The sequence below is a fragment of the Acinonyx jubatus genome, chromosome C1 (assembly GCF_027475565.1).
Source record: "Acinonyx jubatus isolate Ajub_Pintada_27869175 chromosome C1, VMU_Ajub_asm_v1.0, whole genome shotgun sequence".
NCBI lineage: Eukaryota > Metazoa > Chordata > Mammalia > Carnivora > Felidae > Acinonyx > Acinonyx jubatus.
The window spans coordinates 188098277-188112426 of NC_069381.1; the positions used below are offsets into that span (position 1 = coordinate 188098277).

The following is a 14150-nucleotide window of genomic DNA, read 5'->3' on the forward strand; positions in this document are numbered from 1 at the left end:
AATCATAGTTTCTATGGTAACTGTATCTTAGGCCCAGACACAAACAGAGCTGGGCAGGAGATGTCTGATTTTATTTTCTCTGAAGACAATCAGAAGAGAGATAATTCAGGTTATCAGATGCCATGGCCCCGTGTACAGATGGCTAGTCCTTGGGTCATGCTAGCATAAGACTTAATGCTGCGATCCCAATAAATGCGTTATAATTTTACAATGTTGCAGATGACTTTGCTATCTTTGTCATTCAGCTTTAAAATAATTATGTACCGACATATAGTTACCATATTAATGAGATGTACGTGGTTAACACAATGTGGAAACTATATGCAAGATAACTTGTATAAATGTGCATAAGTTAGAAGGGATTATAAGGATTTATTTTAACTCCAGTGTTCTACATGGGAAGAAAATATAGAAACAAAATGGTTAAAAGGCTTACCCAAGAGTTATTTTTAAAATATTTTTATTTGCTGTATTTTCTAAACTAGCAGATGTTCTAAACTAGTCTATAAACTGAATACCCAGCTATTTGACAAAATTACTGAAATTAAATTAGAGAAAATAAACACTTCAGAAATAATGGTTTGAAAGAGTGTGCGTACTTCTGCTTCTGCAGATAGCATATTTCTAAATACATATCGCCAACATAATATACTTCACATTGCCAAAGAGAAATCATTTACAACTTATTTTGATTAGTTTCTTTTTGCTTAAATCAAGTATGGTGAGTTTCGCTCCAAACATGTAGTGTTTTAGCAGAGTGTCTTTGTATTAGAAGATGCTCAAAGACAAGTTCATAACTTTTTAGATATTTTCATCATGTTGATTCCTTCAAAAATCTTCCAGCCAGACCTATAGCTAAGTAAGAGGAATGTAATTAAAAGAAAGCTTCTGGAAACTGCTCAAAAATATCTGTCACGTTACCAACTTGAAATGAAAGGCGTATTCCCTAAAATGGCATCTAAATTTTTATACTTTGCATCTTAATCTTATGATGGGTCTGGCAGCATGAGACACGTTTTTGTGTAATGAATCTGAGTAAGACATATTGGTAAATGAGGATGTTATGCATAGGTGAGTAAGCTGTATTGCAACTTTGCACAGCCTTTCCATCACAGCAGCTTTTAAACTTCCCCAGGAAAATTGACTTAAGGGACATAAATTACAACACTGGCCAAAATGTGTCCCAACCTGTGGGAACTGGAAAACATGTTAATTTTGAATTGTTTCCGCTTTTTACCATCAGACATTTGCAGAAAATCGTGTGTGATTTATTCTTTTATTTGTAATGAATTGTTAAAAAATGTTTGAAAGGGCATTAAGTCTTCCCCTCTGCCATTAATCTGCAAATGGGAGAAATAGGGGGTTAAATGGCCTCTTTAGTATATTGCTTTATGAAACTGCTGACTCCAGCAACGCCTGGCTAGAAATACATACTAATTTAAGGAACCCTGAATGTAACCAGCAAGCTCCTTGCTTTTGTAGAGAAAAGACTAATAGCTTTATTTTAACAAGGCTCTTAACATCCCAGCCAGCAGCAGGCATTGAGTGAATGAAATTGGGAGAACTCCCATGGACTAAAAGCATCTTAATTCAAAGTTCCTCGTACACCAGACCCTCCTGATAGGCTGTCATAGGCTGTCATAATCCAGCCAAAGAGGATCACCACTATAAGGCACACCAAGTGTGAGCCTTTCAAGTTGTTTTTGAATAAGCTCTCTGAAGTTTCTCTTCCTGAGCTTTACTAGCAGAGAAAGATAAATATGCCCAAAATCCAAGCCTAAATTCTCACATTACATTGTTTTGGAAAAGACTAGGTTTCTCTGATGGCTTAAGTCAAAAGTATTTCTATCAGAAGTATATTTAGGTCATTACATTAAAAAAAAAAAAAAAAAAAAAAAAAAAAAAGCCTGCATGATACCAAGTGAGATAAAGGGCTTCTAAAAAAAAAAAAAAAAAAAAAAAAAAAAAACCAAAAAACTAATTGGATCAAAGCCGCTGACCTTATTTTTTTATGATGAGGGAAATTACCTAATAAGGCTGGAAGCAGGAACATTTCTGAGTTTTACTGAGCACAAATGCCTGTGCCTGTTCTCTTTCCCTTCACTACTTCCTAAAGTGGCCTGACTTCCTAAGGACCCAGCTACAATTTATAATGCGTTTCTCTTTGGCAATCCTTGATCTGCAGTTTCCTACCCTCAATTCACAGCTCTTTGCAAGAGTCTTTGTACCCAACACAATAATCTGGATTGCCATCATTTCTGATTAGGACATAAAAGTTGATCAAGTTACAGGAGGAGATTAGATAAATTATGATCTACCTGTAAGTGGGATGTTGTATACCTATTAAAATTTATGCTTGTGAAATATCTAGGAAAATGTCAATAATAAATAGTTGGGGGGGAAACCATATGCCATTAAAATATGTATATGTTTGTAAATGCTAACAGAGGTCATCTTTGGATGATTTAGGGAGAAAAATCAGCTCAGTCCGGTTTTTAAATAATGGAACACAAATTTATTCCCATCATTTCCATTAACTAACACTGCGTCCCTCAGGGAGAGGTCTTTTTCTCATCTCTAGGTTTTAGAGTACGTAGCACATGACTCCACTTAGGAGACACTAACAAATGTTGATTTACTTGAAAGTATTAGTCTTATTTCCTCAGCATGATAGCATAAGACAGTACAACCAGTGTTTGTTTTTGTTTTTGCTTTGGGGGGGAAAGCAATAAAGACTTTCAACACCATGGAGCCCTGCTTTCTCTCCCCATTGATCCACCGAAATCACTCTGAACAAAGTACCAGTCACCATCTCCTTGCCAATTCCCACATACACTTCTGTGGAACTTATGTTAGTCACTGTTCAGGTACAGAGAACAAAATCCACTCTAGCCAGTTGAAGCAGGAACAAATTTATGATAGCCTGCTAATGGGCTTGCAGACTCTTAAGGATGGTTAAAATACGGAATCTTGGCCAACCTTTCAGGAATGATTTCTCACGGCATGCTACAGAACCAGGCTACCAAGGGAGCTGTTGCCACTTCTGTAAGAAAGCTTTGGGCTCCAGAGCCACATAACAATGCCTGTATCAGGAGCCACCATAATTAGGAAAGTGCCACAATCAGAAAGCCACCTCTAATGCTGCCATCTCCAAAGCTGGCTATAAAAGCTGCACTCCACCCTAGGAACTCGCAATGGCACGTTTGCTGAGACTGCTAAGGAAAACCTAGCACACCTTCCTTCTTGTCAGAGTACAGGGTGAAAGTGTGGCCACTGCCTCCATGACCCAGCTTAAATCATACCAGTACACTGACTACAAGGGCATTCTGGGAAAGGCAGTTCTGAGCTCTGTCATTCAGGGTAACACTCTGCAAGGAAGGGGGTTTGGGTAAAGCACACGAACACACCGTACTGACCACAGACCTTGCCTTGCTGAAGTTCTCAACTGCCTTGGACACTGTGGACCACGCCCTTGTTTGTGAGATGCTTCTCTTTTGATTTCTATGATAACACTCTCTCCCAGTTCTTTTCCCAACCAACTGCTGTTTTAGACCTCCTCAGATTTCCTCCTGGGTTCAACTCATGTTTGCCTGCCCCTTAAATGGTAGTGTTCCTAAGATTATTATGGGTATTCTTCTCTGTTCTCATTGCATGTCTTTTCTTCTGTTCTTTGTCTACATATTACCCGTGGGCATCCTAATTCTTTTCCAAGGTTTCAGGTACCCATCCATAGGCTGAATGTTTCCCAGTGCTACATCCCTAGTCCAGGCTTCAACATTGCAGACTTTTACACTCAATTATCTATCAGACATCATCATCAGATGTCCCAACTCAAGCTCAATATATCTAAGTATCCCCTACTCTCACCCCTACCTTTGCCCCTAAACCTGTCCCTCCCTTATTCTCATCTTGGCGATGGTTACCAAACCCAAGTAGTTGCTAAGCTCAGAAAATTGTGCATTATTCCGGGCACACCCTTCCTGTTAATCTTCAGTCACTCTTATGGAACCTGTCCCCCTAATATTCTTATATCACTCCCTTGCCTTTATCCTTTTTTTCTTTTTAGGAACTTTATTTTCTGTCAACCTGACTTTCATTTTGTTTGCCTTTGTGGAAGAGCAGCTTAAGACCACTTCGTAGTTGTCCCTGCTCATTTAAGTGATCTGAATAGTGGGAGCTGTAGACCAGTCTTCAGTGGGGGGCTGAGCAGTCCAGTCTTCAGTAGGGAACTGTTGAATAGGCACAGAGAACACCTGTGTGCCTTCAGACCAGTCTGCAACTTCAGGTTGGGTAGCAATGAACTCAAGATCTGGAGCAACCCATTCATCCCAGAATTCCAGCTTGGTCACAGCCTTTTCAACAGCAGCCTGCTCTTCCTTCTCAATCTCTTCAGGATCTCTGTAGAATAAGACATCAGGCATGACCTCCAATGGATCCTCGTGGGAAATGGTGCCATGCATGTGCGGAACTTCCCCAGGCCAGTATCCACTCCATAATACCCACTGAGGGAGCTCCCTTTTAGCAGAATTCACCAGGTTGCTCTGAAAACAGAAAGCCCCAAGCAGTTAAGAAAAAGCAGAAGAAAATACAGGCCATTTAAAATATTTTTTCATTTTTCCTTAAAGTTCTGACACATGTGAGTTATGCCAAGAATTACTCTCAAACTCCACTCGTTGGGCCAGAGGCCCTTGTGGGGTTAGTAAAAGACTTGCCCCCAATGTAGCACACTACCTACACTTGTGAGTTCATCAATTCCAAGCTATAACAAAGTGTAGGCCTTTATCCTTTTGAATATCCCCTAGTTTAAATTTTTTTTAATGTTTATTTATTCTTGAGAGACGAAGACAGAGCACGAGCAGAGGAGGGACAGAGAGGGTGACACAGAATCTGAAGCAGGCTCCAGGCTCTGAGCTATTAGCACAGCCCAACATGGGACTCAAACCCACAAACAGTGAGATCATGACCTGAGCCCGTCAGACATTTAAGCAACTGAGCCACCCAGGCACCCCAGAATATCCCCTAGTTTAGGCCTTTATCATCTCTGGCTTAAACTATCACTGGCACCTCCACACTATGGCAAGAATAATATTTCTACCCTGTAAATATGTCCCATCACTTACCAAGTAGCCATTGCCAATGACTTCACCATCACCTAAGGGTAAAACCAAGTTCCTTGGCATATTAGCTCCTCCAAGATCGGGTCCATGTCTATATCTCTAGAGCTTGGACTCTGGGGTCAGAAAGACCTGATCTTTGTCTCAGATTTTCCATGCACTAGCTATATGACCTTGGGCAACTACTTAGTTTTCTCCTTTGAAAAACAGGGCAACCATTGGGGTTTAGGAAGATTGAATGGATTGATAAAAATAAAACATTAAGCATTTTAGTTGACCAATAATAAGTACCAAGTAAGTGTTAAATTGTGGTAATGATCAAAGAAAAAACAAATAAATGGAGAGAGAGTTCATATTCATGGATAAGAAAACTTAATACTGTCAAGATGTCGGTTCTTCCCAACTTGATCTGTAGATTCAATGCACTCCCTACCAAAATCCTAACAAGTTGCTTTTTTGATTCTGAAGAATCTCCACAAACTGATTCTAAAGTTTAGAAGACCTAGAATAGTCAACATAATTTTGAAGGAGTACAAAGTTGGAGGACAGACACTCCAACTTCAAGACTTACTATAGAGCTATAGTAATTAAGACAGTGTGGTATTGGTGAGAGAATAGACAAATAGATCAATGAAACAGAATACAGAGCCCAGAAATACACCCAAATAAATATTTATTTGGGTCTTTGACAAAGGTGTAAAGATAAACACAATGGAGCAAAGATACTCTTTTCAACCAGTGGTGCTGGAACAACCAGACATCCAACAAGCAAAAAAAAATGAATCTAGACACAGACCATGCACCCTTTACAAAAATTAACTCAACATGAATCACCGACACAAATTTAAAATTTGAGTAAAACTATAAATTTCTGCTCTGCAATAAACATTGCCAAGAGAATGAAGAGATAAGCCACAGACTGGAACAAAATGTTTGCCAAAGACACATGTCATGAAGGACCATTACCCAAAAATACAAAGAACTCTTGAAACCCCACAATAAGAAAATAAACAAACCAATTCGATATGGACCAAAGACCTTAGCAGACACCTCATCAAAGAAGACATACAGATGGCAAATAAGCATATGAAAAGATGCTCCACATCATATGTCATCAGAGAACTATAAATTAAAACAACAATAAGATACCACTACACACACATTAGAAGGGCCAAAATCTGGAACATGGACCACCCCAAATGCTGGTGAGGGTGTGGAGCAACACGAACTCTCCTTCGTCACTAGTGGGAATACAAAATGGCACTGCCACTTTGGAAGATGGTTTAGCGGATTCTTACCAAACTGAATGTACTCTGACTATACAACCCAACAGCCACAGTATTTGGTATTTACATAAGGGCAATGAAGACTTATCTTCACACAAAAATCTGCACACAATGTTTACAGTAGCTTTATTTATTATTGCCAAAACTTGGAAAACACCAAGATGTCCTTCCAAGGAGATGAATGGATAAATAAACTGCGGTACATCCAGACAATAGAATACTATTTAGCCCTAAAAAGAGATGAGACATCAAGGCATGAAAAGGGAACTTAAATACATATTACTAGGTGAAAGAAGACAATATAAAAAGGCTACATACTGTAAGATTCCAACTCTATGACGTTCGGGAAAAGGCAAAACTATGGAAACCATAAAAAGACCAGTGGTTGCCATGGGTTTGGGGAGAGGGAGAGATGAACAGGCAGAGAATAGAGAATTTTTTAAGGTAGTGAAAATATTCTGTATGATACTAGAATGATGGATACATGCCATACATTTGTTCAAACTCATAGAATGTACAACCCCCAAAGTGAAACCTGACGTAAACTCTGGGCTTTGGGTAATGATATGTCAATGTAGTTTCATCACTTACAACAAACGTACCACATGGGGGGATGTTGATACTGGGGAAGGCTGTGCATGTGTGGAGACAGTGGGATAGGGCCTCTGTACTTTTTCTCTCAATTTCGCTGTGAACCTAAAAGTGCTCTCAAAAAAATAAAGCCTCCCAAGAAAAAAGTTATGGTATCGGCAATAATGGTTATAGCCATAATAGTAGTTCTGGTGGTAGTGGTGTGGTTATCCTCTTCCTTCACAGGTTCTGTTTCTTCCTTTACCAAAATCTTGACATTCCCTGAAACCAGAGCCCTTTTCTTTTGTAAATGACTCCATGTTGTTTCATTTCTGTTCCCTCTACCTAGAATGCCTTCTCCTGCTACTCCTATGCCTTCTCCCCCACAAAAACATCTCATTCGCCTTCAAATTTTAGAGGAAGCTTCAACACCCAAATGAAGCTGTGTTCAACTCTCTCAGGTGGACTTTCGTGTCTGTTTCTTCCTACTCCTACTGCCTCCTCTCTCCTACTGACACTGTAGCAGTGATCTCATCGTACCATAATTGTTTGCAGGCCTGTCTCCTCGATATTCAGAGCAATGAAGAAATCCAGCCCTCGTTCACTCATTTGAATATAGTGCCTAGCATGGCATCAGGATACAGTAGCTGCTCAGTAGTCACTAATGTAATGCTTGCATTAAAGAGGTTGTCGTGTTAATAGCGAAACGCAATATATACACTATATAAATATAATAATTAAATAGGTACATTTTCTGTTTGTGACAAACAGAATCATTTTTAAATTTTATGTTTTTTCATTTTTGAAAGAGAGACAGAGCACAAGCAGGGGTGGGGCAGAGAGAGAGGGGGACACAGAATCTGAAGCAGTCTCCAGGCTCTGAGCCATTAGCACAGAGCCCGACGCAGGGCTTGAACCCACAAACCGCGAGATCATGACCTGAGCCAAAGTCGGACGCTCAACCGACTGAGCCACCCAGGTGCCCCCCCCTTTCTTTTTTTATGTTCGAACAGAATCATTTTTGATAGCGAATCATGCCACCCTTCTTTGCCTTACATTCTGCTACTTCTGTGAAGCTTTTTCCCGACACCTTCTGGTATCACCTGTGCTGTTAGTAACATCCTGAATGACACAGGATCATACATTGTCCTACATCATTATTTAATTATTTCATTTCTGATGTTTGCTTTTCCCCCAAAAGACTGAAACTTCCTTAAGATAAGGATCATCCTGTGCTTTATATGATCTCATATACTGGTAGCTCATCAGGATAGGCACTTGGGTGCTGCCTCCTAGAGACACCAGAATGCTGACTGCATCATTAGGCCAGGCCAGTTCTGGATAATAGTGCTGAAAGTATTAACTTGGAGTTTTGTGGCCATAAGAAGAAAGGTTACTTGTAAATGTCTAGAGCCATACTACGGGTACATAAGCATAATGTGCTCCCAACAATCACAATTAAATAATCTTCAGCATAGTTCTGGTATTCATGCTAATTCTCCCTCCATGAAAAACAGGTTAAAAACAAAGCTCAGATAGACGAGGCTGAGGACAATAATTGTATCCTTCCCTTTTTTTTTCTGTACCATTTATTTAACCCCAGCTTGTCTGATGCCATCCTTGTTCCTGATGTTTGCTGGAAAGGACGGTGGTTTACATCAGGGCTTTTATCCTCATGCGGAGAACTCTCAGTCTCTCTGGAGTCGTCTCTACGTTTGTAGGTGCAGTCTTTATCCTTCCCTGGGAAATTCACTGGGCTGTTGGCCTCTCAAATAACTCCAGCCACTCCTGTTCCATGTATTGGTGAAATACGAAAAGGCTTTGCAGGACACACTCTGAAGAGCCTCCTGTAATAATTTTGACACCAGGCATAGCCTTTCTTACTCTAAATGAGTGTGTATATTTGCTTTGCAACCCCCCCCCCACAATAAACCCTCCCTACACCCACCACCCAAGCTGGGATGGAGGTTTTATAGAGAGCTAGAACTTTTGGTGGGAAGAAAAGAACTTGCAAGCTGAGTACCACCTGGAAAAATCCCCCCTCCTGACTTGACACTGTTACTTTCTGTGTTTACTAGCCAACTCTCCCTTCCCCCATTACAATGGTCCAGGTGTTCTGTTTACCCTTTCCAGGCCCACTCTGCGAGGGCTGGCCCAGCACGAGAGCAAGCGTGTAAGTGATCCACAAAACCACATACATCTACATGAACAGGTGATGGATTGATCAGTCAACAAGAACTTTGAAATACGTGTATGTTTTCATCCTGGTTCTAATTGGTATGATAGACGCAGAAGCACTATGTATGAAGTCTTCACGTTCACAGAACCAACATACTTTGTCGAGAACATCCTGGGGCCAGTCACTGCTCTTCAGATCCTCAGAGGTCGAAGGAGGAGACCCGACGAGAGGGGAACACAGAAAGTACACAGGAAGGGGAAAAACATAATAAAGACCAACCCTAGACAGAAAAGAGTTAATGACTTCTCTGTGGTAGTTGCTAAGGGAGAGAACTAAGTGAGATCTGGGGGAGGGAAGGGCTTCATGGGAGCTGTGGAGGAGATAGTTGTTTGTCATCAGCCCCTGTTAGTAAAGAAAGGTTGAAGAAGATACTTTCAAAAAACATGGTCCTTGTCACAGCCAAGAGCTGCCTAAGGAGACCTGACACCTACATGTAATACAGCGTCCCGGACCAGGAAAGGCATTGAGTAAAACTGCAAGTCAACTATGGGCTTTAGTGAACAATAATGTATCAATATTGATTCATTAATTTTAAGATCTGTATCATACTAATGTGAGATGTTAGTAATAGGGAAACTGAGTTCAGAGTGAATGGGAACTCTGTACTGTCTTCTCAATTTTTCTGTAAGTCTAAAACTGTTCTAAACACTAACGCCTACGTAAAAGGGGGGAAAAAATGGCCCACAGCCTACAGAATATCCCTGGCTTGGTGACAGGAAGGAGTCGGCTTGACAATGACCCTTTTTGAAAGAAGCAACTTTGTTGTTAAATGCCATGTTTGTGGCTTGATCATCAATTCCTATAGCAATACTGAGCTCTTGCTTGCTTTTTCCATGGTTGATTTTTGGCAGGCAGCAGCAGCATTTGTGCGCTGATTATAATTTTGCGATGCATTGTCAGTAACTAGGGTGTATAATGGATCTTCATCTCTAATTACTTTTCTCTCCACAGGTGTCTGGAAAGGGTCCAGATGGGAATGCACACAACATCCGCTTTGAGGGGATGGAGAGACAGTACGCCTCCTTACCCAGGTAGATCACTCAGGGGTCTTCCACCACCAGCTCACCTACCGATAAAGCCTTTAGAGAAATCTACATGAAATAGAAATCTGGCTTTGAAACTGGAATATGTTATAATGTGCCTTACCGCCGTCTGCTACAACCTTCGTGCCATCTTCACAACTGTGCTAATAATTGAAACACTTGTGGGTTATTTTTTAAGGGAAGAAAATAGTATATCATTGCAATTGAACATGTCAGCAAGAATATTGGATACAGAATGGAAATCCTAAGCCATTGCTATAAAAATGGTATTGAACATCCTGCACCAAGCTTAGGGACAATAAAATAGTAAATCCTCTGTCCTAGCAGTTACCTACAAGGAAGGGCGAGCCAACCTTAACCTTGGAGCTTCGTGTGGGTGTTAAAAAGCAGGAGAGAAATGTGAACCTGGGAAGATGTTCTTTGCTTGATTTAGAATCTGACCTGGTATTTGCTGTCAGCAAATATTGCTGAGAGGTACAGACACAGTGGGGGAAGGAAATAATCGCGTGGGAAAAGTTCACTTGGTGATTCTGGCCTAACGTGATCCACTTATGCTGTAACTGAACACCCCTGAAAATGAGATACAATTCTCAAAGGTTTGTGCTCTTATCTGTGAGATGAAGAATAATTTTGGTCTGCTATCAGTAGCACATGACAAAGAGGAAAACTTTCCAAGATTATGTCTAGGACGGCTACTATGGGAGTGAATCAAGAGTGTGAGAATTCGTGAGTTGGGGGGGGGGGGGCGGCGGGGGGGTTGGGCGGGGGAACAAACAAAGAAAGGTTAATGCCAGCCAGAAAACTGAAATGTTACGGAATATCTCCTTTTAAAAAGAAGGGGGAGGATCCTAAATAGAACTTTTTCATCAAAGTGGAATTGTTCAAGTGTTATCCCAGAGGGAGTTACTGCGTTGAGTTTCACATTGGCTACAACTCTGTGTGGGAATTTACAAAAATACCACCCTGGATATTGCAACAGGCATAGCCTAAGTGACCATCTGCTCTTATAAATAGTATGTTGATTTTCAAAAGTAATAAAATCTCAAATCTAGTGGAGAACCAGTTTTTAACACTGATTGGGCAGAATACTTAAAATACAATATTTTAAAAGCTTCTATACAACTGTATTTTATTTATCTCCCGATTTTCATTTTTTATAGGTTGTCTCCTAGTCTTTTCTCATCTTTGATTTCTTTCCTCTCCTTATTTTTCCCTGGCCTACTATTTTGTTTTCGTTTTAAAAAAAAATGGAAGTCGTCTCCAAAATTTGTTTTAAATATAACATTTCTGGCTTTCAGTGTTGAAGTGTATGGAAATTGTGGTTAAGGCAGATGGAAAGTAGTATGTTCTTATGAGAGGAAAGAAAGAAAGATAAAACTGGAAACAGTTTAATGTCTTCCTGGCCAACTTGCACCAGACTGCGGAAATGGATTTTTTTTTTTTTTTTTGCACAAATCAAAAGCACAGAAATAACATTGAAAATCCTACAAATTTCACTCATTCACTCCCCATCTATCTATTAATCATCTACTCTGTATCAGGCCCCGAGAATATGGAGACTGGAGACACAGTGCCAGTCCATCCTTGGGACCCTACTGTCTAGGACAGGAGACCGCAAATCACCTTTTTATGACAGCACAGCAGATGCTTAGTTTAGTAATTAGTAGGAGAAAGTCTTCCGAATTTCCAGCTCCTATTTATCTTTACTAATAAGCCCTGAAATGCTCAATCATGGCTGACTTTCAACAAGTCTATTTGAGGATCAAACACTGCAAAGGGAGTTTTCTGACAAAGGCAATGCATTTATGCGGTTCCTGGCCCTGGAGCTATCACCGCAATGCAGGAATTGACAAAATCCCGAGAGTGTAACTGTAGCGGGAGGGGAAGCATCTTAGACCAAAAACAATTTTGGCCAGTAGTCCACCCACACCCGTACACAGTGGTAGGAGTGATTAGGATTAGCCACATGAGCACACAGAGCTTGGTGGCTCCCTGGCAACCACAAGTTGGCCACGATGGACAATGCATGGGGCTCAGACAAATGCAGGAAAGGTCCCTGGCGCTTGTTTTTAAGTAGAGGAGCTCCACCTCGAGTTTCCATCTCAACATCTAAAGGGGAGATGCAAGGCATGCTCACCACTGTGCTCCAGTCCGTGGGAGGCTCCATATTTACCCAGGAAGAGGCACAGTGCAGAGGCAGGGGACCCACTGCTGGCTTCAAGAAGGTATGCAGACTCAGCTCCGTGTGCCAGTGACGTTTACCCTGGTTTTCTAGTCCTCCCCACCCTGGAGATTTTCCTGTTCACTCCACTGAATCACAGCGGTTCCACTGCTCTCCCCCTTTGCCAGGAGGGAAGTCAGCACATCTCTGTAGGCACCGGATCCCCTCTTTGTCAGAGGCAGGGAGCTTTACAATATTTATGGAGTTAACTTTTTAATTAAAAATAGGAATAATTCTCTCTATGGGAAGTTGGTGGCCGACCTTCCAGTGGACTTAATAGGCTACTGACCGATGTGGTTCCCATGTGGTTTGTGGAGAGCATGACAGGAGTTTTAAAGTTAACTCAGTAATATCGATTTATACGTCAAATTCGGAACCATCGACACCCAGAGAGAAAATGCACCTCGGCACCCACCCCACCCCCAGCACATGGAGTTAGTCAGTAGCCCTGGTCAAGGGGCACCCTTTTATGCTGTCATGGAATTCAGTCCTCTTCACAGTAGGCTCCCGCAACCTGCTGCCAGAGTAGAAAAGACACTTCGACAAGTAAAGCCAGAGCCCTAGCTCGCCCAGGAAAAAGACAATTCCTAGCACTTGGTAGTTAGGATGTTGCCTAAGGCTAAGGGCTAAGGATGTTAAGTATTATTGTTAAGCAATGTTAAATCTTCTGCCTCTGAAGGAAAATGACTTTATTTCTTGTCTCCTGAGGGTGCTGTTTTGGAAAGCAGAGCAGGTGTAATACAGCCTCTACAGCCTCGTTAGCAAACACCAGGCTGTTACCAGGGCCAATGTTTTACCCTCCTGTCCAGCCCCCAGTTTTCTCTGCTGGTAGACACAGTGAAATCCGCATTCTTGCCCGACACAGATTACTACTCACCCTGAGCAAGTAGGGAAGCGGCCATTCCTTAGGCTGCCGTAATGTGTGAACGTCAGTGTGTGTATTTTTGCAAACAGCTGCTTTTTCGCTTCAGCCTCCCAGCCCCAGTCTCTTTTCACAGGCCTCTTTGTGGTCAGTCCCTCTAGCAGTGAACTCGCTACTCACCCCAAGCCTCCATTGTTCCCACCTGGCCCATCCCGGGCCCCGTGGGATCCCATTATCCCTTCTCTACAGATGGTTCACTGCACCCGCGCAGGACGTTGCTCTTCCGGGCTCGTAATCAAGTGTTGAGGCCTAAGGAGTGAGCAAAAACATCTCTTCTGTGGTCCTCTATATGGGGGCGGTGAGAGGTTGCTGGAAACCCTCATAAAAATGCCTTCATTGGTTCCACTACAAAATGCACATTATGCAACCCCAGCTGGGCCCCTGCTGCTGTCCAGAAGTCCTGTCGGTCGTGCTGTCGACTCCCTTGACTATCCCACAGTGGCCGTTCCAACCCTGTGCTACTCCCGTTGAATTCTGTGAAAATGACTAAACCCCCCAAGCCCAGTCTCTAGAGATGACCTCACTTCCTCTCCTCTGTGGCCTTGACACATTCAACGTGAGTTCCTCCATTTCTGCTCCCTACAATTCAGATTCACTGACCACGTTGCCTGAGGAGTGACAGCAACGGCATGAACGTGGACTCGGGCCATAATTAGAGCCCCAGCTCTGTCACTTACTACCTGCGTGACTTTGGGCAAATGATCTAACTGCTCCAGTCTCAGTTTCTTAATCTGCAAATGGGGATGATGTGAGGG

The 14150-nt window shown here is 41.9% G+C and overlaps 1 protein-coding gene and 1 pseudogene across 7 annotated transcripts in view; one reads left to right on the top strand and one right to left on the bottom strand.

The window, feature by feature from the left end:
- The window catches only part of PARD3B (par-3 family cell polarity regulator beta), a 997127-nt gene that overhangs the window by 934068 nt on the left and 48909 nt on the right, over positions 1-14150 (top strand). For 6 of the 7 annotated variants that reach the window (XM_053215665.1, XM_015074145.3, XM_053215667.1 and 3 more), the window contains one exon: positions 10161-10240. The exons of the other annotated variant lie outside the window; for it this stretch is intronic. In XM_053215665.1, the coding sequence (XP_053071640.1) occupies positions 10161-10240 (80 nt within the window). The remainder of the gene's footprint in view (positions 1-10160; positions 10241-14150) is intronic. 7 annotated transcript variants of the gene reach the window in all.
- LOC113598364 (uncharacterized) lies at positions 4640-4776 on the bottom strand (annotated as a pseudogene).